Source organism: Melospiza georgiana, chromosome 3, assembly GCF_028018845.1.
Source record: "Melospiza georgiana isolate bMelGeo1 chromosome 3, bMelGeo1.pri, whole genome shotgun sequence".
Classification (NCBI taxonomy): Eukaryota; Metazoa; Chordata; class Aves; order Passeriformes; family Passerellidae; genus Melospiza; species Melospiza georgiana.
Genome location: NC_080432.1, coordinates 5,301,275 through 5,325,663, shown reverse-complemented (window position 1 = coordinate 5,325,663; position 24,389 = coordinate 5,301,275). Strand labels below are relative to the sequence as shown.

The 24,389-nt window shown below is 37.3% G+C and overlaps 1 protein-coding gene across 4 annotated transcripts in view; it reads left to right on the top strand.

Annotated features, from left to right (window-relative positions):
* SUPT3H (SPT3 homolog, SAGA and STAGA complex component) overlaps positions 1 to 24,389 on the top strand; it is a 253,811-nt gene that overhangs the window by 155,640 nt on the left and 73,782 nt on the right. For all 4 annotated transcript variants that reach the window (XM_058021197.1, XM_058021199.1, XM_058021200.1 and 1 more), the window contains 3 exons: positions 14,101 to 14,187; positions 15,351 to 15,441; positions 17,104 to 17,240. In XM_058021197.1, the coding sequence (XP_057877180.1) occupies positions 14,101 to 14,187; positions 15,351 to 15,441; positions 17,104 to 17,240 (315 nt within the window). The remainder of the gene's footprint in view (positions 1 to 14,100; positions 14,188 to 15,350; positions 15,442 to 17,103; positions 17,241 to 24,389) is intronic.

Here is a 24,389-nt window from a genome sequence, read left to right as displayed (position 1 = left end):
TATCCAATACATCTCTTCCATGAGTTGTGCAGCCCTTCTCCTATGCTCAAAACCTCAGTTCTTCTCAATGCTCAGTGAAAATGATTCTCCTGTTTTGGAACAATGTTTAGATTTTCCATCTCTATTTCATTCAGCACAAATTATCTTTTTTTATTCTGGTTTATGTCTGAAGCCTCCTTTGCTTTGCTTCTTAATTTGACTTGCAAACCTAATTAAGCTTTACTTTTGACAGTCCTTCATTCCTATACTTCTTGACTTCTAATAGTGTGGCTTTCTTGCATGCTACAGATCCTATTCCTTCTCAAAAAGCCACTGATTGAAAAGTGACTTGTTATGAATATGAGTTTACTTTTCTAGTGTTCCAGGTGCAGGTTTTGAACTGCAAAGTAGTTACTGTGTTGACATTGTTTATGCTACTGTCTCGTAGCTTTATATTAAAATGACTGATACTGTTTGTAAAGCTTTATGGAGGTTTGCAGGTTTTTAGTTTAAATGTTTAGTTAGTTTTTGGTTTAAATGTCACTGAGAATTACAATTCTATATGATATAAGACTGGCCCACTTACTCTAAATTAGAAGAGAAATGTATCAGGCACAGTTTTTATGGTTTCCATGTCTGCTAAATCACCTCTGCATTTCACAGTTTTAGCTTCTGGGAAGTATTTATAGTTTTTGCTTAGGAGTGCATACAAGTTTAGATACAACAAACTCTAAATTTAAGCTCAGTAGAAGTTTGGTTGGTTTGGGGGTTTTTAATATATATTTCTGCATTATTTTGCAGTTGTTTCCTGTTGCATGAGAGGTGAATTGTTAGCAGTGAAGGAGTGCTGCTAATTGGATGGAGAGGGAGGCAAATGAAGGCAAATACCTGTCCATGTGTGGGGTGTGGTTCTCTGACTCCTTTGGCCTGTTTGTAAAGTGGATGTAGAGCAGATATCACTGTCATGTAAAATTCACATAGGTATCCTATCTTTTTCCCAGTACAGGAACCAGCCTTGACAGCAACCCAAAAGGGGAATGACCTGTATTAATGGACAATTTTGTCTTGAGTGTTAAAAATCTTATCCCCACTTTCTCGATCTGTTAAATCCCCTCAATGATCAATATTCCTTCTAAAATTTTACCTAGGCTTCATCTTTTATATGCTACCTCTTGATCAACACTCTGCATTTCCCTTTGGATCACTCCTTCCTCAAGTCCTTCACAGGAACATCATTCACTCTGTCATTGTGAGAACAGAGACTTCTTTCTGTCTTTGTGATACCTGTACTGGTTTCACTCACTCCTCTTTTCACTCTTTTCGGTAAACATAGTTAACAGTTTGTGACTAATATTTGAGTTCACCTTCTTATAAATGCATGAGAGAAATGGAATTGTCCTGTTGTTTTTCAAGAATTAACATATTTTTCCATTTATTTGTCATGTGTTTTTGTGTGGAGTTTTTTTGTTTTTGTTTTTGTTTTGTGTTTTTTTTTTTGTTTGTTGCATTTTACCATCTATAGTCTTCCCTCTATTTCCATAAACACTGCAGGAAATATCTTTAATAAATAGAGAATAATGTCCTTTTTTACCCCTTTAAACTGTGCACTTTTGCAGAAACATAAAGATCTCTTCTTGTAGAAACCTGCGTTACAATTTTTCTAGGAGATAAACATCATAACCCTGGTAGTTGTGCTCAGGCTCAACCCTTACCACGGACAAAACCACAGAATGGAGATGTTACTTTACATCCTTGCTTTTTTGCCCTGAGACTCTCATCTTCTGTTGAGGATTTCCGTGATGTTTCTCTGGAACTAAGACCTGCTGGCACTTTCCTTTGTGCCTCCCCAGGGGTCAAGATAAAGGCTGAAAGCACTAATTTTCCTCCTCCCCACTGGCATCACGGGCATTATCTTCTGACTCCTCTGGCACCAGTAATGGATATCCTGGCTTTGGGCTCAGCCTTCGTAGCTTAACACGTGAGCAGCTTCAGTGGAGCTGCACTTAATTACAGGGCTGCAAAGCTGGATTCCCAAAGCAGAGTTCTCCTCAGGGTAGGGGAAATTATTTGTCTTCTCTGCTTGGACCTGTTGCCAGTTTCCAGAGCTTTTTGCAAAATACTGAATACTTTTGTCCCTTGACATGAATCTCTGCTCCCTTTGTTTAATCAGACTCCTGGGTCAGTCAGCTGGCAGTGCTTTGGATTGACTGGGCTGACTGTATGCCAGAGCCTTCCCAGTTCATACCCAGTTACAGAATATGCAAATTATGAAGCGTTGGTAGGTGAAATATTCCAAAATTCATTAAATGTGACCAAATTTCTCCACAATCAGTTCAAGTCTGACAATAGACAATAACCTGAATTTCAATAGAAGAATAAGAAATGCACACAATGTTCAAGGAGGTTCATGGCCCATTTTCTGTTTTCCTACATTCAACAGGTAAAGGCCAAGTTCTACCTGCTAAGAGCAAGTAACCTCCTAAATTTTCCATTGAAGATTAAATTTCTTTAAATAATACAAGAGTCATGGGGTTCTGTAGTACTCTGTGTGACTAAAAGGGTTTTTTTCATGACCACTTTGACGCACTGTTAGAAATTTGGAAGTAGACCATGGAGCAAATACTAGGAGGACTCCATGGATGTCTTTGATCTAGAAAATTTTTGCAAAGAGGTTTTTCTATCTTTTGCTTTATCTGTCTCAAAACCTCTCTTCATCTTTCCTTAAAAACTGTCATGTTTTACAATCATCCCTTTCATGTCATTCACCCTGCACTCCTGAGAAGTCAATCCAGTCTCTGAACCAGGAAATCAGTCTCTGCTACCTCCAGGATAACTTTTTTAAAGAAATATCTCTCTCCCATACCACCCTTGGGTTTAGGAGGAACTTTTCTGAACAACTTCAAAGATACTTTCCATTGTTATTCAAATTATTTGTGAAATGCCCTCATATTTCAGTGTATTCTAACCCTGAAAAAAGAGTGTATCCAGGAAAGGTAATTTCAGAGCATCTCCACCCAAGTCAAAGTGAATTTAAATTATATTGAAGATCACAGCATTTGCACATTCATATCCCAGCTGTGGGTTCTTCATCAGTTGCCAGGTGAACTATTCCAAGATTTTAGAATTCAGTCTATCTGTTCATTAGACTTTAAAGCCCTCACAAATTTTTATGTCAAGAACCTACTTAAGAAATAAAATGTTTTAACTATTCCAACAGTTGCATTCAATTTGAAGGATCTAGTAAACATTATGAAGCAGAGCTAAGGGAAATCCCACATGGCTAATAAAGTTTTGGTAGTAATAGGAGATAAAGTTTGAAGTTTTCATAATAGATTATCTAAATATCTCCAATGCAATGCATTAAAAAAAGCAGGCCCAGAAGCTGTTGTATAGTTTTTAAAGTCTCTTCAGAACCTGAATAAATGTAATAATTTTCAAACTATTGATGTTCTGGCAGAAATGTTACTACTCTTCCCCTGTGTTGTTATCACTATTTCTGTTCAGATTTTCAGAGTGCATTTTATGTATTTTTTTATGTTAGCAAGGTCCTTCTACCTCCCAGTAATTTGATTTTAACCATTTTCACATTTTCATTAAAACTGTCTTTTAGTAAGAGGAAGTGTAGTAATTTATCCTTACAGGGATGTTGTGACTCAAACACTCCCTTCCCTTCCTGTTGCTTGATCCAGTGTAATTAAATAATAGATTTCATTTCATAACTTTGCAGTAGCAATAAAGAGGAAATTATGTTCTGAAGGCATGTTTATTTTTTTTCCTCAGCCTTTTCATGGCTTAAAAGTGATTCTTTCTCTTCGTGCTAAAGTAATGTGAAACAGCCTTTTCAAACTTATGTCCTTGGGAAATGAATGTTAATTAAAGAATGAACATTAAATAGGAGTTAGGAAATCAGGGCCTTTTTTAGACACAAATATCTGTTATTCAGATTTTGCATTTATGCTCCTCCATGGTGCTTTCTTTTCTCTCTCTGAGCAAAGCTCCCTCCTTTTTGCTTTCTTTGATTTTCCCAAGACAAAATTTGTCACATTCATGCTATTGATGCTTAGAGAGGCTATCTGGAACAGAGGCTAGACAAAGTTAAAGAATAAAATAAGTATTTATTGAACAGCCTGCAAAGGATACACCTTGGGCAGCACAAGAGCCTGGCCATGGCTCTATCCAAGATGGACCCAAAGTGGACCCAAAATGGATGACTGGTCATGAGTTTTCCTACTTTTATAAGTTTTGGTCCATTTACATATTGGAATTAATTGTCCAATTACAGCTCCAGGTTCTGGAGTCCCATCCTCCCAGATTGCTCTCCTTGATTCACTGTTGTTTTACTTTTTGGGCCTGAAGCTGCAATGGTGTCCTTGGTTCTCAGGCTGGAAAAGGATTGTTTTGTCTGAGTGAACTTTGAAGAGAACTTAGTAAACTTTATATGACATTCAGAGTCACACACTAGTACAGTACAGAATCTGAAAAATATAAAAGCTAAAACTTAAGGCATCACTCTTACCTGCACAATTTACTTTGTTTGGTTTTTTGTAAGCTCTGATAATTATAATTCATACCAATGAGTAAGAAAATACAGCAACACATACTTGGAAAAATTTCTACTTCCTTTCCTCATTTTTACATGAAAATGGTTATGCCTTGGACTGGGACTATTGTTTTCCCTCTATTTTTTCCTTTCTGTTGAATTAGAAGATTCTTGGAAGAAAGTAGTTACAGATTTAGAATATTGGAACAATTTTGAAATGTCCTGGAAAGACATTTTTTGACATAAGACAAAAAAGCTCACAGAGCTGCCTATATTGAGATGCATTCTGATTATACCTTGTCCTCATTGACATTAAAGATTTCAGGACAGGGTGAGCCTTTCTCCAGTGTCATAATGTACACTGTATATCATGTGATTAAAAAGTATTAAAACTAAATGGATTTGATTTTTTTTTTTCTACTAATAATTTGCGTGCTTTTTTTTGGATAGGATTTTTCTACAATAATTTGGATACATCTTGAAAGGTGACACCTGAGTGTCAAAATTCTGCAGGCAATATAATGTACCTGGAGTCAAGACCCCTGTGTGGTCTCTCTGGCATCCAAAACCATTTAAACCCATTGTACTCTACATCTGATGATCTCACATCTTACATGTCTCACTGTTTAATCTGAGAGATCCTGCAGCATTTGCTTGAAGTCCCCATCCACACTGAGAAGCTCTCACTTGGTTGACATGTGCATTTGAGTAGATGAGAATTAAAAAGTAAGAAGAAAGTCCAGTGTGAATAATTTCAGGTAAAATCTTTTAACATTCAAAGCCTTCCATCATTACCATGGTATTTCCTAGCATGAACATGATTGCATCTCTCTCCAGGGCTGTGAAAACTTCTAGAGCTAAGAGATGATGTTGGTATTTTTGTATTTTGTATTTTTGATGTTTGTATTTTAGTTTGAACATGAATCCTTTTTTTCTCCTTTTGTCTCCAACTCTAAATCTTCAGAGCATTGTCTTGTGTATGTTCTGAGATTTGAATTTTTAAAATATATTTTTATCCTTCATTGCTGGGCCCTGGAGCAGAGCCCGGGCCCTGCTCTGCCCCTCCCTGCACACAGGGACACCCAGGGCTGAGGGCCCCTCTCAGCTGTGCCTCCTCTCCAGGCTGAGCAGCCCCAGCTCCCTCAGCCTTTCCTCCTCAGGGAGATGCTCCAGCCCCTCCATCATCTTTGCCACCCAGCACTGGACCCACTCCAGGAGCTCCATGTCTCTCTTGTCCTGAGGAGCCCAGAACTGGACACAGCACCCCAGATGTGCCTCAGCAGGCAGAGCAGAGGGGCAGGATCCCCTTCCTGATCTGCTGGGAATGCTCTTCCTGATGCCCCCAGGACACCATTGGCTTGGCCTCATGGACAGTCTGTTGTCCCCCAGGACCTCCAGGTGTGAGGTCCTGTGCAGAGCTGCTTTCAGCAGGTCACTCCCAGCCTGTGCCACTTCCAGGGGTTTTTCCTCCCTCTTGCATTTGCCATTGTTGAATTTCAGACAGTTCTTCTCTGCCCATCTCTCCAACCTGTCAAGGTTCCCTACATTTAAAGCACTAATGGTTACCAGCTCTTCATAGCAATACTTCATTACCCTGAGGCTTCCTCTAAAAGCACTTTATCTCTAGGCTTGGGGTGGGTAAATAAATGTCTTCTTTTCCCTGTGTCAGACAGTGACGCCTGATTCCAATTTGCTGTCATATGGAAAGGAAGAGTATTTATTTAGTGTTCTGGTGAAACTAATACAGGGCAGTGATTATTTTCCTGTGTGAGCAGTGTAAGGATACATGATTTAAACAAATGGTGCTCTCAACAGCAATGGGAGAAAGGAACCTGTTTATATTAGATGGTCTCTCAATCAACAGAGAGCAGGGGGTTTTTTTCTTGCAGTCTTGGAAGCTGCATAAGAATAATCCTGAGTAGTGGTTTCTTCTGGGATTTGAAACCAAAGGACAGGAAGCTGAGGGATAATATAAACCTCTGCTGGTTTGCATGCCACAGTAATATTAGAGAAAGAAAAGAAATAGAAATAATTGATGGATAATAAATAAATCTGAGTTAATAAACTAAATATTCAGAAATAATGTTATCTTCAGTTCTTAAGAGTAGTAAATTCTAATAGATTTTTTTTACTAGAGAAAATGTGAATGCATTTGATGATAAATAGTTTGCATGTTCTTATTTTTTATAAGTACCATTTAGTAGCATAAAGGCTTTCAAAGATGTAACTTAGATGGAAATAGTAGTTATTGTTGAGATTCTCCACTTGGAATATCTATTGTAATAGTTCTGTGAAAAAGAAGCAGTCCCTTGGGAAAATTTCAGACCAAGTCTTGTTAGTTTTATTTTAATTTGGACTACATGATCTTTAAAAGTCCCTTCCAGCTCCAACTATTCAATGATTCTACAATAATTTCCTCCAAAACTTCATAATTTATATAGTTTAGATACAGGAAAATTAATGCCAGTGATTTACAATGGAATGGATCCACTTACCTCAGCATATTTAGAATATCCTGACAATCCTAGAACAGGGACAATCAATAACAGGGGACATCTACACTCATCTTCAGAAGTGAGGAAATCTGTTTGCAGAGGTTGGAGGCCTTTTGGCTGTGAGAATTTTTCAGTTTCAGGTTGGCTAATGAATCTTTCATATCTGTAAAGGTCACACTTCACAAAGCTTTTTTCACAGTCTCTTGCTCATTCTAAAGAACACTACTCCATCATTTCCACTTGAATGATATTTTTCAAGCCTTTTTTCCTCCCTTGTAATAATAATAGATGCAGTAGAAGTTTCTAAGTTTGTTTTCTTGCCTGCTGTTACCACCAGCAGCAGGAGAGAACATCAGCTATGGCCATCCCCAGTGACACACCAAATCTTGAATTAACACCTATGTAGCCAGTGAATAATTTGACTACATTAAAACTGAGTTCAGTGAGTCTAAATACTTTTCTGTACCTAGAGACTTTGTGGTTTTAACACTGTTAGTATAAGCTCACTTAGTTTGGTCAGTGTTACCTGCTATAAATGTCAGGTGTGCAATAGGGTTTCTTTTGTTTCCTGGAGAGTAGAAGAATTATAGCTATAAAATGTTGGTCCAAAATGTTGATTTTGGAATTTGAATTGAAAGAAGGAAAAAGAGAAAAAAGTCACGCCTGAAGCTAAAGTTGAAATATGGTGATTGTTCATAAATGCATTAAATTCTTTTCTTTGTGTGTCAGAAAATGGGGGAAAAAGCCTCCAATTTAAGAAGTTAAGCTTAAATTATTTATAAAGAAGAGATTTTTTAAAAAGTACTTTGATTCAAGCTTATCTTTTCCAATATAGAGATATTAATTTCGCTGTTTACTTGATTTTTTTTTCCTTAGTAATCTAATATAATTTTAAAGGAATCATTCTGTCTCCAATAGATAACAGAGCCCAGGAGCATGGTGCATTTTCCAGTTGGCCCACTCCATTACACAGGCTGGCTCCATGTAGTTTTCTAAAGACTCTTACATATCTCTAATTCCTTTTCTTCTTTGGTATTTTTAGAAAGACCTTGTTTGTAACATGAAGGATATAAACAAGCTGTCCATGTTCTTCCTTTGCTGCTTTTGCTCCCTCTGAATGTGTAGCTTCTTTTTTGTATTTTTTTTACTCTGATTGAATTGAATATGTTGTTAAAAATCATGAAGAACAAACCAAGAAAAACCCTCTGACCTTTTCTGTGATTACAAGTATGTGAGGTGCGAGTCAAATGAAAAGAGATGCTGATGTCTAAATTAATATTAAATGTTCAATTTAATATGATGGGAATATTCAGAAAATACATTCATCATAGTGATCTGTGGGGCTCTTGGATAGCAGTAGTGATAAAAACCCTGTAAGCTGAGGTGTGGGGCTTTTATCTGGAGCTCCTGGGACTGACTTTCACCCAGTTTCAGTCTGAAGGCAGCTGAAGGAAGGGCTGTCCTCTCCTGTGGCTGGAAAAACCTGTGTTCTTCATTTTATATCAGCTGCTTGTCACGCCTGACATTGAAACCATTGAGTATCGAACCTGTAGATGTGTTCTTTATGCTTTTTAACTTGCTTATTGCTAAAGATGCTTTTGGGTTAATTCTTCTCCAGCTATGAGGAGCTGGCTGCAGACTTCATATCTGTATCCAGATCCAGCTCTCTGGGCTGCCTGGACTGGAAGTCAAGGGAAGGTGAGGTGAAGCAGTCAGTCTTGCTTCAGGACTTGAGAGTACAGTTTTCATAAGGGAGAAATATAGTAAATTATGCCTTGAAACCAAGATCTCAGTGGGTGGCAGGGGTTGTGGGTTATGAACTCGTGTTTTCTTATTCTCATGATCTGTATGGACTGAGATTCACTGTGTGTCCAACATGAAATAAGGCTCTTATCAGTCTCTACAGCTCCCTGAAAGGAGGTTGAAGCCAGTTTGGGGATTGGTCTCCTCTCCCAGGTAACAAGTGATAGAACAAAAGAAAATGGCCTCACGTTGTGCCAAAGTAGGTTTGGATTGGATATTAGGAAAAATTTCTGCAGTGAAAGGGTGGTCAAACATTGGAACAGACTGTACAGGGAAATGGTGAAGTCACCATCCCTGGAGGGGTTTAGCAGATGTGTGGATGTGACACCTGGGGACACATGGCTTAGTGGTGGCATTGCAGTGCTGGGGGAAGGGTTGGACTCAACGATCCTAAAGATATTTTCCAACCTAAACAATTCTATGTTTTCTAAAGCCTCAAAATGTGATACAGAGCTTCATCTTCTAGTGGTTGCATATAATCAACTGGTGTTATATTAAATAGTCTTCAGTAAAAAATACTTACATTTGAACCTAATTACCTATTACAAGAAATTTTTTTGTCTTTTAATCTGCAGATGGACTTTTTTGTTTTAGACAGCTTGTGATGATTCAGTCATGCTGATGAACCCTTGAGCAGTGATCCTGAATCATTACCTGTGAGGGTGCTCTAATGGGCTCCATAATGTAATTATCTCCCCAGGATGTGCTAAAGTGAATAAAGCACATCCCTTTGCTGAGTTTTGGAAACACATTCAGTGTTTTCCCTCTCTGAGTGTTAGAATAAGAAGATCAGGTGTCACCATTAGTATCATGTGAAATATTACATGGAAAGATTGACGTGAAAACCTGTATTTACCTTTTATATTTAGTTGCCTTCATGAAAGTATGAGGATGCTCTGGAATGTATTTACAGGACTCTATCTTAATTCAGAATATTATTTGGTAATTTTATAGGAGTGTGGTTTTTACCCAAGAAAGGTGAGAAAATAGGACATTTTAATGCATATTTAATAACACAACAACCTTCCTGCCTCTGAAAAAAAATTCACCCAGGTGAATTTTCTTGTGTAATGAAAACAAAATCGTAGCTCCTGCAGCATTATTCTTGGCTCCTAGCAGTTCCAAGGCATGCAAACATCACCATTCCAGCTCTGTCCTGCAGTTTAACTGGAAGGATTATGTCACAACACAGTATGTTCGTTTTCCAACTTTTTGTCTGTTTGTCCATCAAGACAGTTTTGTAGAAGAAGTATCGGTGATTGTTGACTTTGGAGGTAGTGGAAGAAAAAATAATTCTGGAAGAAAGAAAAAAAGCAGACAGTCCCATTGAAGTAACTGTGCTTCTGTCACAGGAGAATGAATACTCCTTTCAACAAATCTATAATTTGCAGAAGTTGCAAAAAGAAAATAGCCGTAAGGTGACTGTTAACATAGTTCAGTTCATCCTGCCAAGAAAGTTAACTTCATAAAGTCATTAAACCCATGATTACATTTTAAAATATTATTCCCCAGCCATTTCTTCTTAGGCTTTAAAATATAGTTACTGTATATACTACCTTCTTTGTAATGAGAAAAATTGTAAAATACGCTTATTTTTCATAAACTCCTAATTATTAACAGAGCTATTTGCGCTCCTACAGTTAAAATCATTTCAACACTTCCGTTATTTAAACTTCACTTTTAGGGGTTCATAACTCTGCTGTAATAAAAAATAGATTCAGACTCTGAGGTCTCAGACATTGTTTGCAGGTATTAGGGAATTTAGTCTGTTTTTCTTAAAAGAGCTGAGTAATTTAGATTGTTTGCTGTTCTTCAATATCATCCCAAATAAAATATTTTGCAATATGGACCTAATTTCAAAACTAAAAAAATTAAGAGAAGTGGGTGTGTTGGAACTGCTGCAGCCTGAAATTCTGTGACTGGCACCGAGGCTTGGAGAAGGAGATGGTGGGAAATTCTTGCCATAACTGCTCCGTTGCCGTGTGGTAACCTCCTGTATCAACAGTTCCTGCAGGATTTTCTATCCCACCCCTCATCTGGAGTCACGGGCAGTGCTGCTCCCTGGATGAAACCCTCCATGCTCCCGCTGCAGCCAGGGCTGAGGCACCTCCTGATTTCAGAGAGCTGAGAAGGCTTTTCTGGAATGACAAATGCTCGGGTGCACCGAGATGGATGGGTTCTTTGGCACGGCTTCCTGAAATCCCCCTTCATCACGTAATGACTCCAGCAGGCCTTCAGCTCCAGAAATTCAGGAATCGGGCTTATTGCATATTAATGGCAACTCTGGGACAGTCAAATAAGACAGTTTGTTATAATACTAATTATAGCAAAGCACTCACGTTGTGGTTTGAATGAGTCAATTATGTGTGTGTTAAACTATAAATACATCTTCCCCAAGCCTCGGCTGTGTGGGACGTAATTTTTATTTAATTGCTTGGATACATATTTACCTGAGCATACCCTGGTTTCCCAGGTAAATACGTGTACCAATGCATAACTCATTATGGTCTGTTTGAATAAATAATCCATATTTTATAACTGTACAGGAAGTAATTATTTTTGTACTTTGCTTTCTTAAAGCCAAAGAAATTAAATGCTGTGTGTCCATTCCTTAAAATAAAATAGATGCAGAAGTCGAGGCAATACGAGAATAAAGTTTTCATTGTTTTGGTAGAAACTGAGAATATTATTCCAGATTTTGATCTTGTGTTTAGCCCAGAATAACTCCAGTAAAGTAAACAGTGTTATTCAGGATTTACTTAGATGCAAATGGGACATGAATTTGGCCTTTGCTCCTTACTCTCCCTTCCTTCATCACAAGACTCCTGCAAGCAGCTCACACACAACCATTGCTATAAATGTCATTGTCACATGTTTATAATTTGGAAAAATAAGGTATTTCAGCTACACCTGGAAATTAACATACCTGAACTTTATGTCTTAGAGAGTCATGGAATGGTTTGGATTGGAAGGGGCCAAGAGATCATCCTTGTGCATGTTTGGGAACTAGAGCGTGCTTTCCCTTTGGATATTTCTGCCATTGTTTTACATGATATTTGGGAAAGCTGTATTGTGTTATCACCATGCTAAGGTCAGGTTTTCTAACACTTTTAAGCTCAGTGGGGCCAAAGTCAGCCTTGGCATAAATCCATTAGCTGCAATAGATTTACACCAGAGAGGAATATTGGCTCGTTCTTGGTAATTTTTTTTTTTATCCAACTCTTTATATTTTATGTTAGAAACATAAGTAGCTTGCGTGCCCTCAGACTAATCAGAATAAGAAGCTGTTTTGCTTATGCCAAAAAATAGAGCTATCGTTTTTCACATTCTTACATTTTTCAAGTGAGATTATGTTACTGTGACTTCTGAATTCCTGAAATCTCTCTGGTCTCGGTGACTGCAAGAGCCAAGAGAGGGTTGCAAGGGGAAAATCTGAACCTCTTCACGCAGTATTTTTTGTGTTGTGCGTACCAGATACAGTTAATGTTTTGTGTTCATGTGATTAGTGTGGAAAAAAATTAATGCAGTCCAGTATTATGATTTATGGACTGAATCTTTTGCCTACTGAACACTTGCCAAAATGAAAGCTCCCCCCCATCCCCCTTCCTCTTCTTTGGATATTAGAAACAGCTACTGTTTTTGTTGATCTTTTTAACTTCTGAATAGGCCTATTTCAAGTCATAGCAGCATGGGAGCTCAGATTAATAATATACTTATTCAGCCAGTGATACTGAGTGAAACCATTGCTGGTGTGAGTATGAAGGATAGGATTTCTTTAAATTATTTTCAGGTGCATTAATGCATTTCTAAAGAAGAATACAAAGCTATTTGAACATAAATTAAATAGTTGTGTATTGATCATGTTACAAGTGTGTATGAATTTTAATATCAAGAATTTTTGAAGGTGTCTCTTCTTTTGATGACTTTTGTGCTGTGGTCACTGTCAGTTTTCCATCAGAGAGTTAACAAGGCTAAGGGCAAAAAAACTTACAATTAAATCTTGCTTTTTGAATTATGTTTTTTAATTCAGAGGATAAAGTCTGAAGCATCCCTTCTATCTCAGTCTACAGCATTATGTTTTGTGCTGAAATTGCTTGTCCACAGAGGTAGTGGATTCCCCATCCCTGAAAAAATTCAAGGTCAGACTGGATGGGGCTCTGAGCAGCTTGGTCTAGCTGAAGGTCCCTGCTTGTTCCTGGGGGTTGGACTAGATGACCTTTAAAGATTCTTTCCAGCCCATTCTGTGATTCCGTGATGATAATGGGATTTGCTCCTTTCACGTCACAAGTCAGAAGCAAAGGCTCATGAGGTGAAAGGAACAAATCCCACTGACTCTTCTTGCGTGTTTGGGTTGAACCTCCTTAGTGATAAGCATCAGCTGTGCAGATAACCCAGGTTACCAGGTTTCTAACCCTGTTCTGGTTTTGTGTAAAAACCCCAATTTCCTGCACCTACTGAAAGCTGATGTACTTAGTCCTTTACAAAGAAGTTTTTTGCTCTTCACACCACAATTTGAGGTGTTCAGGGCCTTTGTAGGCTCTGTCACAATAGATGTGAGGGCAGTCCATTGCTTCACACTCCTGTGGCCCCCTCTTATCAGTTTTTGTGTCATTCCTCGCTCAGTCCCATCTTTATTACATTCACAGCTGAATGGCCTGTTCTTTTCAATAAGGTTTTTCAATTCCTTCATTAACGGAGTCGATGTTGCCTATCAATTCATTTTCTTTCTCCCAAATGAAATAAGAGCATTTCTAAAAAAGTTCTTCATGTGAGTCTGCTTTGTACTAATGCTAAGTCAAGTAGAGGTAGAGTTTCTTTCAAAAAATACTTAGGTAAGCTGTTTAAAATTAATATTTGTTATTCTAAAAAATTGGGAGAGCGATCAGCTGCCTTTCCACAGTTGCAGATAAAGTGCTATGGCAAGAATTTGGCATTTTTACATTGCCTGAGAGAATTATATGTTCATTTTCTGTGCTAAGAGAAGAAAAAAAAATGGCAGCAGGACTTTTTAAAAGCAATCATTTTAAATATAAACAAAAAAGCTTTTTCTTGAGATTTTGTCAAAGAAGCCTGGAAGACTTTTCATAAAATTGTTATTCACTTTTTGGCAAGCAAGACTCGAGTGAGTGACACCTTTGAGAGTCCCAGCTTGTGTTTTAGTGCACAGCTTGTATTTTGCTATGGACAACCATGCAAAATATTATCTGAATTTATTTAAAACGAACCCCAGTGAATAAAGTTTTTAACACTGAAAAGGCCATCTAATTTATTCATTTATTTTAGTTGCAGCAAGCAGCTGAAGTTTCTCAGATGAGAGGAGCTCGAGTCATCTCTGCTGAAGATCTCCTGTTCTTAATGCGCAAAGATAAGGTACAGTAATTAGACAGAAATTTCTTATTTTATGTAGTCAGCTGCTTTTGTGTTTTCAAGTGCTTTCTTAACTTTTGTAAAGGAATCCATCATCATGAATACCTTTATTTTAAAAGTATAGCTGCTCTGCAATTATATGTGATTGAGCATATTATAATCACTCAGTAATATCTGAAATAAAAATTGTTTTTTTCCTATAGCTTCAATTATCAATTGATTTTTTTTTTCCTAAAGCTTTAGGGTAGATTATATGCCTAAAAGCTCAAAACAATTTCTTAATAAGATATAAATATTAATCCCCATAATTTATGTTCCTTTAATAAAAATCAATAATTTTGATTTTTCTCTGCTTATGAAGGGTGTCAATGTGATGTTTGACAATGTAATCATTATAGTTTTGTTTTCAGACTGTCTATAAATCCTCTTTATTTTATTTTATAATATTTTTTCTGTGTTTTATCCCACTAAAATCTCCAAATTTAGGTATGACCTTGCTTTCTCTGGATAGTAAGTAGAGTCGGTCAACAAGGGAAGAAAATAATTTTCTCTCCTCACATTTAATATTTATTTTAAAAAATTGTCAACTATTTTTAATTACATTATTTATTCTTCCTTTATGTTCTTTTCTTCCTTAGTTTCCCTTTTTTTCTCACCCTTTTCTCTTTTTTTTTCTTTCCTCATTTGACAGGTGAAACCTAATGAACAGAACCATTCAAAATTAAACCCCACTAAAACATGAAAATAAATTGTAGTTTCTTTATCTGATAAAAGCTGTAAGGCTGTTCTGAAAATAGCAATTGATATGGAGTCAAAGTTCATGGAAATGTGCATTTCTAGCCTCGAGTTTTCAAAGTAAACAAACACTTTGGAGTTCCACAAAGAAGCCCGATATCTGAATTTCTCCTTTCTGAAAGTCAAACTCATTTCTGTCTCACAGCAAAGTACCAAGGAGCTCAAACAATTAATACTTAATATGGATTTGCTACTGTCCTGAAGTACTTTCTATGTATGGATTTTCTGGAGAATTTAATATGAAAAATATTTTAAAAGCTATATTTACTGAGTAATGTGCTACACATTTGTATGTTTGCGTGTTACAAAGTTTATTAAATAAGAAATAACTATGTAATAGTCATTAATATAAATGTATTTTTTTCTCATAGAAGAAGCTTCGAAGGCTACTCAAATACATGTTTTTTCGAGACTACAAATCTAAAATTGTCAAAGGAATAGAAGAAGATGACATCCTCGAAGGTAGAAAAAAAGAAATTATTTAATTTGGGAGAGGCTTGATGTCTTGTAAGAGTACTGAACAGCTCAATGCATAGTATTAATGTCGCTTGATAGAGACACAAAAATAATCTCTTTAGACGAATTTTGCTGAAAATCTCTGCTTTTCCATTTGAGATATATGAGCATTTGCATCTACCATCCAGATGAACAGTACAACTTTAATGTCAGAGCTCTGTTGAAGTAAGAAACTGGTCCTGATTAAAGAGCTTATTGATTTCAGCATCTGTATTTTAAATGCACCACCTGCAATTGAATGGACATTTGTTAAATTATTATCAAAAGATTTTGATGTTGCTATTTTTGACATTCTTTAAAAAAAAAAAACCCTTATAATCTGAAGTTACTGAACACTAATATATGATGTGTGTGGTTTTTTCAATGTGGTTTAACATTTTATACTTTAAATCTCTAGTTTAAATAATGGGAAACACTTTTGTTTCTGCATTCCATGAAGAAGTCACAGTTTTTATTACCAATGCATTTAAAGGAAAAGCACTTTGAATTAAAAATGTATTAATTTATGCCATATAGTTTCCTGCTTTAAAGTTTTGTTGATTTATATTGATATTAGAACTAACATTTCCGTTGTAAAAAGTTAAGTTAAAACTTATCATGGCAAATCTAAACCTTACCATACTGTTATAACATTTAGCAATGTCCACACACAACTTTCTGTATTAAACTTTCTTTCTCAGAGCCTTTTATTATTTTTTCCCATACAATGACTTCCCTGTGTTTGGTTCCTCTGAGCATCCACATTGATGCTGGGTAAACATTGTACTTCTTGCTTTGACTTCATCAAGCAGTGATGAAGTTTTTGTCAGCTCATCTGAGATTTAATTTGCCTGTGGCATTTTATTTTCATATTTCGTGTGTGCAAGCAGTGTGGCAGTACAGCTTCTTACCTGGTAGCTTTGGGGTTTTAATACTTCAGCTTGTGTCACTACTTAAAGCAAATAAACAATTCCCTTTAGCCTTTTAGATGTTCATGAAAAGCTTCCTAAATGCAGTTTATCCTGGAATTAAAGAATGCCTTTTCTAGTAGGCTTTGATAATTAAAGCCATTAATTTTCTTTTGTGAATTTAATGCCTATAGGTGCTCTGCTGTTTAGAACAACAGAGATCATCTTGCCAGCATTCTTCGAGGTTTTGCTGCAGAGGAATGGTCCATCACCTCTAGAATTGCATGTTAGTGGTCGTGTTAGAGTTTCCTTGAGGCTGTAGACAATGCGGGTGTTCTGCGTGTGTTCAGGGAAGAACATTTCCTCAATATATTCTGCTCTGTGACTCAAGTTCTTTCTACCAAAGAGGGGTTGTTTCCTCTTGAGCTGTGTCCACTGTGGATTCTTTGGTGAGAAGTAATGATATATGGGCAGCAGATCAGTTTTCTCTAGATTATGAAAAACTACATGGTTATACTAAAAAATACTAAAGATGATGTTTTGCTCTTACTGGAGCAGAGCAGTGACATCACCTTGTTCAGGTAGCACAGCCCCTGTGTGAGGGGCACAATAAAGAGCAGGCCTTTTCTGCTCAGTGCTGGTTCTAAATCTTGTCACTCTGAGTGGTGTTTGGAAAAGCCAAATAGGTTAAGTTTGTTGCTCTTTGCTTGTCTTTGTGAAGACAAATTCAGCAGCAATAACACCAACAAGCGGCAGAAGCTGGCCCAGGACTTCCTCAACTCCATTGACCAGACTGGAGAGCTCTTGGCCATGTTTGAGGATGATGAGATTGATGATGTCAAGCAGGAGCGCATGGAGGTAATTCTTTCCTTTTACTGATACCCAGCAGAGAAACTGTGAAACATTTAATACATCATGCTGCTCTGATGCCTTTTTTATGCTACACATTAAATCATTGTTACATGTTTTTTCTTTTGCCCAGATGGTCTAAAGAAATCCTATTTCCATATTTTTCTTATTCCTTCAAATGTTCCTTCATATCCAAGCACACATGCTGAGAAGGAAGATTACAGAAGGGTAGTTATGGATCTTTCTGTCTGCTGTGTACTTGTATTTCCTTCCTGTAGAAAGCAAATTCTATTTATAAATATTCCATGCACATTTTTCGCAACAGTATTTTCCTTTCTCATTATTTATCTTCTTATCAAGTGGTTTCAATAGCATCTGAGAATTTTCATATAATACAGCGTACAGATTAAGTTAAAATATTATGTGCAAACATGCTTGAGTATAAACTCTTCTCTCCATCCTTTTGAGTCCTATTTTCTATACTATGTAGTTAAGAAAAATTCTGTTTGCATTAAAAAATGCCTGCTACATGACCTCCATAAAGCTAGGTGGGATTGAGAAGCAGTGTAGCTGTGTCAGCATGGAAGTCTGTGGTTTTGACTAATTTTCTGTGGATGGGCAGGACTACCCTGTTTTTTTGGTAATCTGTTCCAGTGAATGCAGAGAAGAGTCCTTCATCCTTCTTCATGCTCAGTTGCTCAATTCTTCCTGATGTTTTCTGTAGGCAACTGGATATCAAGGGCAAAATTGTGCTGTGAGCATACTCACAATTCCAGAGAATATTTGAACCAATTTCCATCCATTTTCAGACATCAACATAGTGGACAGGACTGTTGGAAATTTGATATTTGTAGAGTGATTTCTATACCCTTTCAGTACTGGAAGCTGGGGGCTTTGGTTTGAGTCCCCTTTCAATGCTGAGGTGGCTCATGTGTTTGGTAATTTTTTTTATATTTAATATTTGGCTATTAGGGCTTCATTTCCCTTTGGGGATTTCATAGAAGATTATAAGAAATAATGGAATTTTTATCCCGTGCTAGTTGTAATTCTACTTTCTTTCTTCTTAATGGAGCCTCTTTTCAGAACTCTGGCATTTCCAATCTGCTTTCTGCTCCTTTCTGCCCTGCAGTGGGAAGAAATCAAAACCTAATGAAGAACCACTTCTCTCTAAGAATTTGGTTAGGAACAAGTCCCATTTCACCCAACTGAGAATTTGTGTCATTGAACAGTTGTATCCAACCACTGTTTGTATTTTGGAAACTGGTGGTTTCTCTTCTTCAGCCTCATATTTATTTATGCAAAATGTTGTGTTTTACATAAAGGCAGGCAAATCCTTTGAGCTTGTACACCCAGAAATAGATAACAGCATTCTTCTGAATGAATTGGTTATGTGCTTAACTTTGCACTATCTTCTGTTCTTACGGTATAGTATGTTTCAGGTCTAAAGAACTTCGCAAATTGATCAAAGTATGAAGTTCTCTGTTGTAGACAATGGCAAATCTGAATCTATGTTTGTCAGGGAATGTGTCTGTTATCAAATATTTTCCCTTGATCTGACTATATGTTTTGGATTTTGTCACTAGACTGTAATCCATGAACTGTAGTGTGTGTGTGTGCATTAAATTCAAAAAGTAATTATTCTCTCTTTTATTTGACTTCATTACATTTTGTGAACTCTTGACCTGTTTCTATGTTAAAAAAAATAAAATCGAGGTCTTATTTTAGAATACATTAAGGAATTATATACAGGTATGAAGCCAGTACTATCTACTTCCTTTCTTATTAGTCTCTAAATCTAATGACAAAACATGAAAGACTGTTTGAAACATGCTACTCAAAATGTTTAATGTATTTTTGGCTTTGTTTTGTTTGGGATTTTCTTGTCACTTTGAGGTGAGTGGAAAGGAAGCAAAGATAGTAGAAAATGTGATCCATTCCTAAAGGAAGAGTTGTTAGTGGATGGGCTAATCTCCTGTATCACATTTTCTTTCTTCCGTAGATTGTTAATCCACACTAAATTCTGGAGGAAATCCAATAGACAATTTAACAGTGTTTTTTTAGGAATTAGTGTACTTAAATCATGAACTTCAATCTAAGGGCAATGTTCCTTTTAGGTATCAGTTACCTTAGAAATGTGTGGTTATCTTAGTTTGGACAACCGTAAATGATTTTAGTTCCACTTTGCCTTGGGCCAAAATCATGCTAAGCTGTCCAGAATGGATGATAAACATGTATTTCTGATGTCATTATGGGCTAAACAGGATATGATTGTTTAGCAGTATGGTTTCAGTTATGATACAAAATGCAAATATTTTTTATACTCATTCTTTCTAAAGCATTTCATAAAACTAGAGCTAAGCCTTCATGTTTTTTAAGGAATTAGTTGCCTGCAGTGCTGTGGGGTCCATTCCATATCTACACCACAGAGGAGTCAGGAAAGCTCTGAGCCACTTTGGGACATTACCAAAGGAGAACAAAAAATTCTACACTTCTTTGACTGAAATACAGCCACCAGCACTGCCATATTAAAAGCAAAGGACACTTATCTAGGGTTGTGTATAGAATTTACTGATGTATCCTATGATTTTAACTTGAAGCAAAGGGAATGTCTCTGGAACAGTAATACCAGCAATGTGCAGAGGGACATTGATCCAAGTTGGAATACTCTTAAAATACTCTTTCTACAGGCAGAAATTAAGAATAGATTTCACACTACTTTGTCATAACACAGATTATTTTATTAATACATTGTGATAAGATGACGTTTTTATAAAAACTGCAATATTAGCATTAAGTGGAGGCAAACCAGCCAACTGTATTGGCAAAATCAAAACAAAATAAAAACTGGAATAGCACCTCTGTCTCACTTCATAACAGTTCCTATCCTGCTCTCCTGAGACAGCAGTAAAGCACCAGTGACATCTGCTCCTCAGAGTAAGAGCATTTATAGATGGAAAAAGTGATTCTCATTCCTGGATGTAACTGAACTGTGCATGTGTAGGAGAGATGGATCACAGAACTGGTCTGCATAGTGTGTGCCAGTCTCTTGAGAATAACACGTGTGAGGGCAATCTATCCACACCCCTTTTTCATTGCACAGTTTGGGCTGTGGAATAGCCAGAGCTGGTGGTGCTCGGGAATTCAACTTCCCTTCCTTTGCCTGTTCTATGGCAGAATCCACAGTAACTGACACCTTGCAAGAGGATGGCTATTTGGCTTTCCTCTGTCTCTTGAGAATCATTTAGAGAGGAGAGGTGGTATTCCTGTGGTATGTGGCTTAATTGGTGGGGCAAAAATGTCCCTGTTGATTTGGAATCTTTGACTTTTTCCTTATTTTGCAGTTTGAGACTTGGAGTTTTAGGTGGTTGTGTCCTTATGTTGCTCCTCTGAACCTCTCAGGTTCCTCACCATAGTTAAACCAACTGCAGGTTTGGCTGTGATTTTGTGAATGGTAACTTCAGTTCTGCTGCTTTCTTTCTGTGCGAACCACTATCACATTCTCCATGTCATGTCATTAGATCAAGTGTAGCTAATTAAAAACTTCAACATCACTGCAAAGCTGACATCTCTCTCATTCTGTAAATGCCCATTTTTTATAATTTGTTTTGTAGCTTTAATGCTCTCTCCCCCCCCAAGAAAAAGACTTCCCATCAGAAATCTGGGCTGACACACAAAAGAATTCATAGAGCATCATGCTGTGAGTGCTCTGTTTCACTTGTGTTCCCATAGGATTAGGAGAAACACCATTCATCTGTCACTCTACTGCTAGTTTAAGGATACATTTCCAACACTCACTTGTAATATGGCAATAATTCAGTTGCAGTAGCTACCATAATGCTTCACTGGACATTGCAAGTTTGAGTAAACAGGGAAGATAACTACCCTACAAGAACAGACTACCTTAAAGCGGTCTTGAAGCCAGCAAAATGGTAATAAATCTAAGTTAAATTCCACTTTCTGATTCTTTTGCAGGGGGGGTGGAGCCAGATGATCTTTAAGGTTCCTTCCAACACAGATTATCCGATGATTCTATGTTTCTATGATTCTATGATTTAAGGTCTACTGTCCTATGAATTGCTGAATTGATATTTAAATATAAATTCAGTTTCTGAAGTGATATTTAAAAACTACAGCTACCTAATTTTATTCTAGGAGATTCATTGTGGATGTCATTTTTTTAGTGCTGCTCACCAGTATTCTTGTCTTGGTAAGAAATCTCTAAAGCTCACAGCAATGCAATGGACTCTGTGCAAAAGTTGGTAGATCACATTAAAATGTAGGTAGAATACATAGTTTTTTACATTTTTAATTACTCCTGTTTAATTTTGTCTTTTTTGAGACAGACTTAATTTGTATTTGAACACACCAAACTGCATCTTGAGGTACAAGGAATTGTGCTCTGGGAGTTCACTGTTTCAGTCTTAGAAATAGGTTGGACTTACAATAAGTTATTCAACTACACAGTGACCAAGAAAATTCCTTCCTGCTGGAGTATCATCATCAGCTTTTGAGTGATCACACTTTGACCTGAGCCAGGACATGTTGTCCCAAACAATGTCCAACTCTGGGGCCCTCAACACAGGAAAACAAGGAGCTGTTGGAGCAGGTCCAGAGGAGACCATGAAGATGTTCAGAGGGCTGGAGCACCTTTCCTATGGAGCCAGGCTGGGAGAGCTGGGGATGTCCAGCCTGCAGAAGGCTCCAGGGAGACCTTAAAGCTCCTTCCAGAGCCTGAAGGGGCTTCAGGAGAGCTGGAGAGGGACTTGGGAAGTGCTGGGACAAGGGGGAATGGCTTTAAAGTAAAGGAGGGTTGATAGAGTTTAGACATAAAGAAGAAGCTTTATACGATGAGGATGTGAGGCACTGGCACAATTTGCCCAGAATCATTCAGTGTGAGGTTGGAAGGGGTTCTGAGCAATCTGACCTGCTGGAAAAGATCCCTTTTCTCTACAGGGCAGAGGGACTAGGTGGCCTTTAAAGATCCCTTCCAACCCAAAACATTCTATGACTGTAAACTCCTGGGAGGCAACAGAGTCCAGGTGCTCTCCCCACCACATGGTTTGGGTGTGACCCCTCTCTTAGGAGAGCATTAGCATGGACAGAGGTTGCTCTGTGGTGATTGCCCTGGGACACAGGGCATGGACTTGGGGTCTTTTAATTGAGAGAGTGAAAATTGGAGGTCATAAACGCATAAATCAGAAAAAAGTGAACAACTGTGAGCTCTTCTTTTCAGGGTGGATCGTAAAGATCGTGTTGAAGTTCTCAAATTCATCATACAAATTTGGAAAAGATGTACAGAGAAAATAATCAGGAAGTGATTTAGGAAGAGCTCTGAAACGTTTTACTACCACTATGCTCATTTCACTGGCCAAAATTATGCCAGTGTGGGAGGGCAGGTCATTAGTCTTTAAGGAGTATCTGATTTAAAGCCCATATGGAAAGTAGAGACAGCACACACTTAATAGAAACTGCATGCTGGAAGACAAACTAAGAAGTTTTCTTTTACTAAGCATCAATTTTCAGTGCATGTCTCTTTAGCTCTCCAATTTTTGATAATATATCTATTTTTATTTTCAAAGAATTATTTTTGATTTCCTTGCTGAAATCAGATTCATGTTGACAGAATCTATATTTTGGGACAGAATCTTTGGATTTAGTTGAGTGCTGGCTTCTGTTATCTCACAATATTGTGCCCAAATCAAATAAATTATTGCTTTTTAGAATCACAGTTTATTGACCTTAAACCTTTGATTTTAACAGCTACACCTTAAGAAATAATGCATCCTTGGGTAAGATTTGATAGTCTAATCCTTGCAGGGTTTCTGTGCTCTTCTTTACCAAACATTGTCAAAAATGGGCAAAGAGATGCAAGTGGCAGGATAGAAGGACAAGCCATAACATTGAATCCCTTAAAACATTGAATCCCTTAAAAAAATCTTACATTTTTTATGGACTAAATAATTGCAGTCTTAAATGCACACCAGTATCATCCTCACCTGTGAGTCCCGGCCAAGTAAGAGTAGAAAAGGATTTATAGTGGCTAAATAACATACTCAAAGTTCCTGTCCAAGGACATGAGAGTCCTGGTACAGTGAGGAAAGCAAGACCAGAATCTAGTTTTCCCACTTCCTTAAGCTGTTTTGAGAGCTCCGTTCATCACTTCCACAAGTTGGGCTGAATTTCACTTAGTGGTACCTGCCTAAAAGTTTAAACATCCCAGAAACTTAGGCTGGCTTCTGTACTCAGAAATGAGAGGAAAACAATTCAGGGGGAAGTTAATTTCTTAGATCAGAGGTAAAAATAATTTTATTTTTTCCAATTTTTATTCCTAGAAACATCTAACTTACATTTAAGTGTACTTCATCAGATGTTAAGAAAAGTATTTCCAGGATGATTCTCTTTGGAGACTCAAGATCTGTGTGTGTTGTGGAACCTTGATACAAAAATTATGTAAATAATGATATAAAATAGACTTTAGGGTCACACCAGCTCCCTATGTACTGTCTACTGCTTTTCATTTACACAGATGCCAAGATTAAAAAGAACTTAGGTGAAACATCAATCAACAAAAAATCCTTTATTCTCTGGGCAATGGGGGTTTTTTTCAATACTGCAAAATGGAAGTTAGGAACGCAAATATAGAAGGAATTAATTCCACTGCATCAGTCCACCCAGTGTTTCCAGATGAGTGCAAAGCACAACTGGTAGCAACTCAACTCTAAATTTGCTGTTTTGTCATCAAAGTGTCTGTAAGCATTATTTGGTATAAAAATAAGTCTGGTGGTGTTAATGGTTTCTCTGATTACGCATTGCTTGGGAATGCTTGGGATAGTGGGAAAGCACTGTTTCTCTTGGGCAGTGATTGAATTGGTTAAAAGTAAACAGAAAATAAACAGGAACAGTTTTTCATTATTATCTATATGGCTGTAAATCTTGTGTCATTCTCTTTGGAATGGGAAAAAGCCCCTGAGTGGAAAAGATTTCTTGTCACAGTCAGTATCAATCAACTTTTTCCACTGCTAAATCTAACATTATTGGCTTTTTCTCACATTGGGGTTGCTTGCTATGGTTACATAGCCTGGTTGTTTGGATCTTCAGTCTGGGGGTTTTAGAGCATTTCAGTGAATCTTGCTCATACTGCAAATCTAGGCAGCTTTG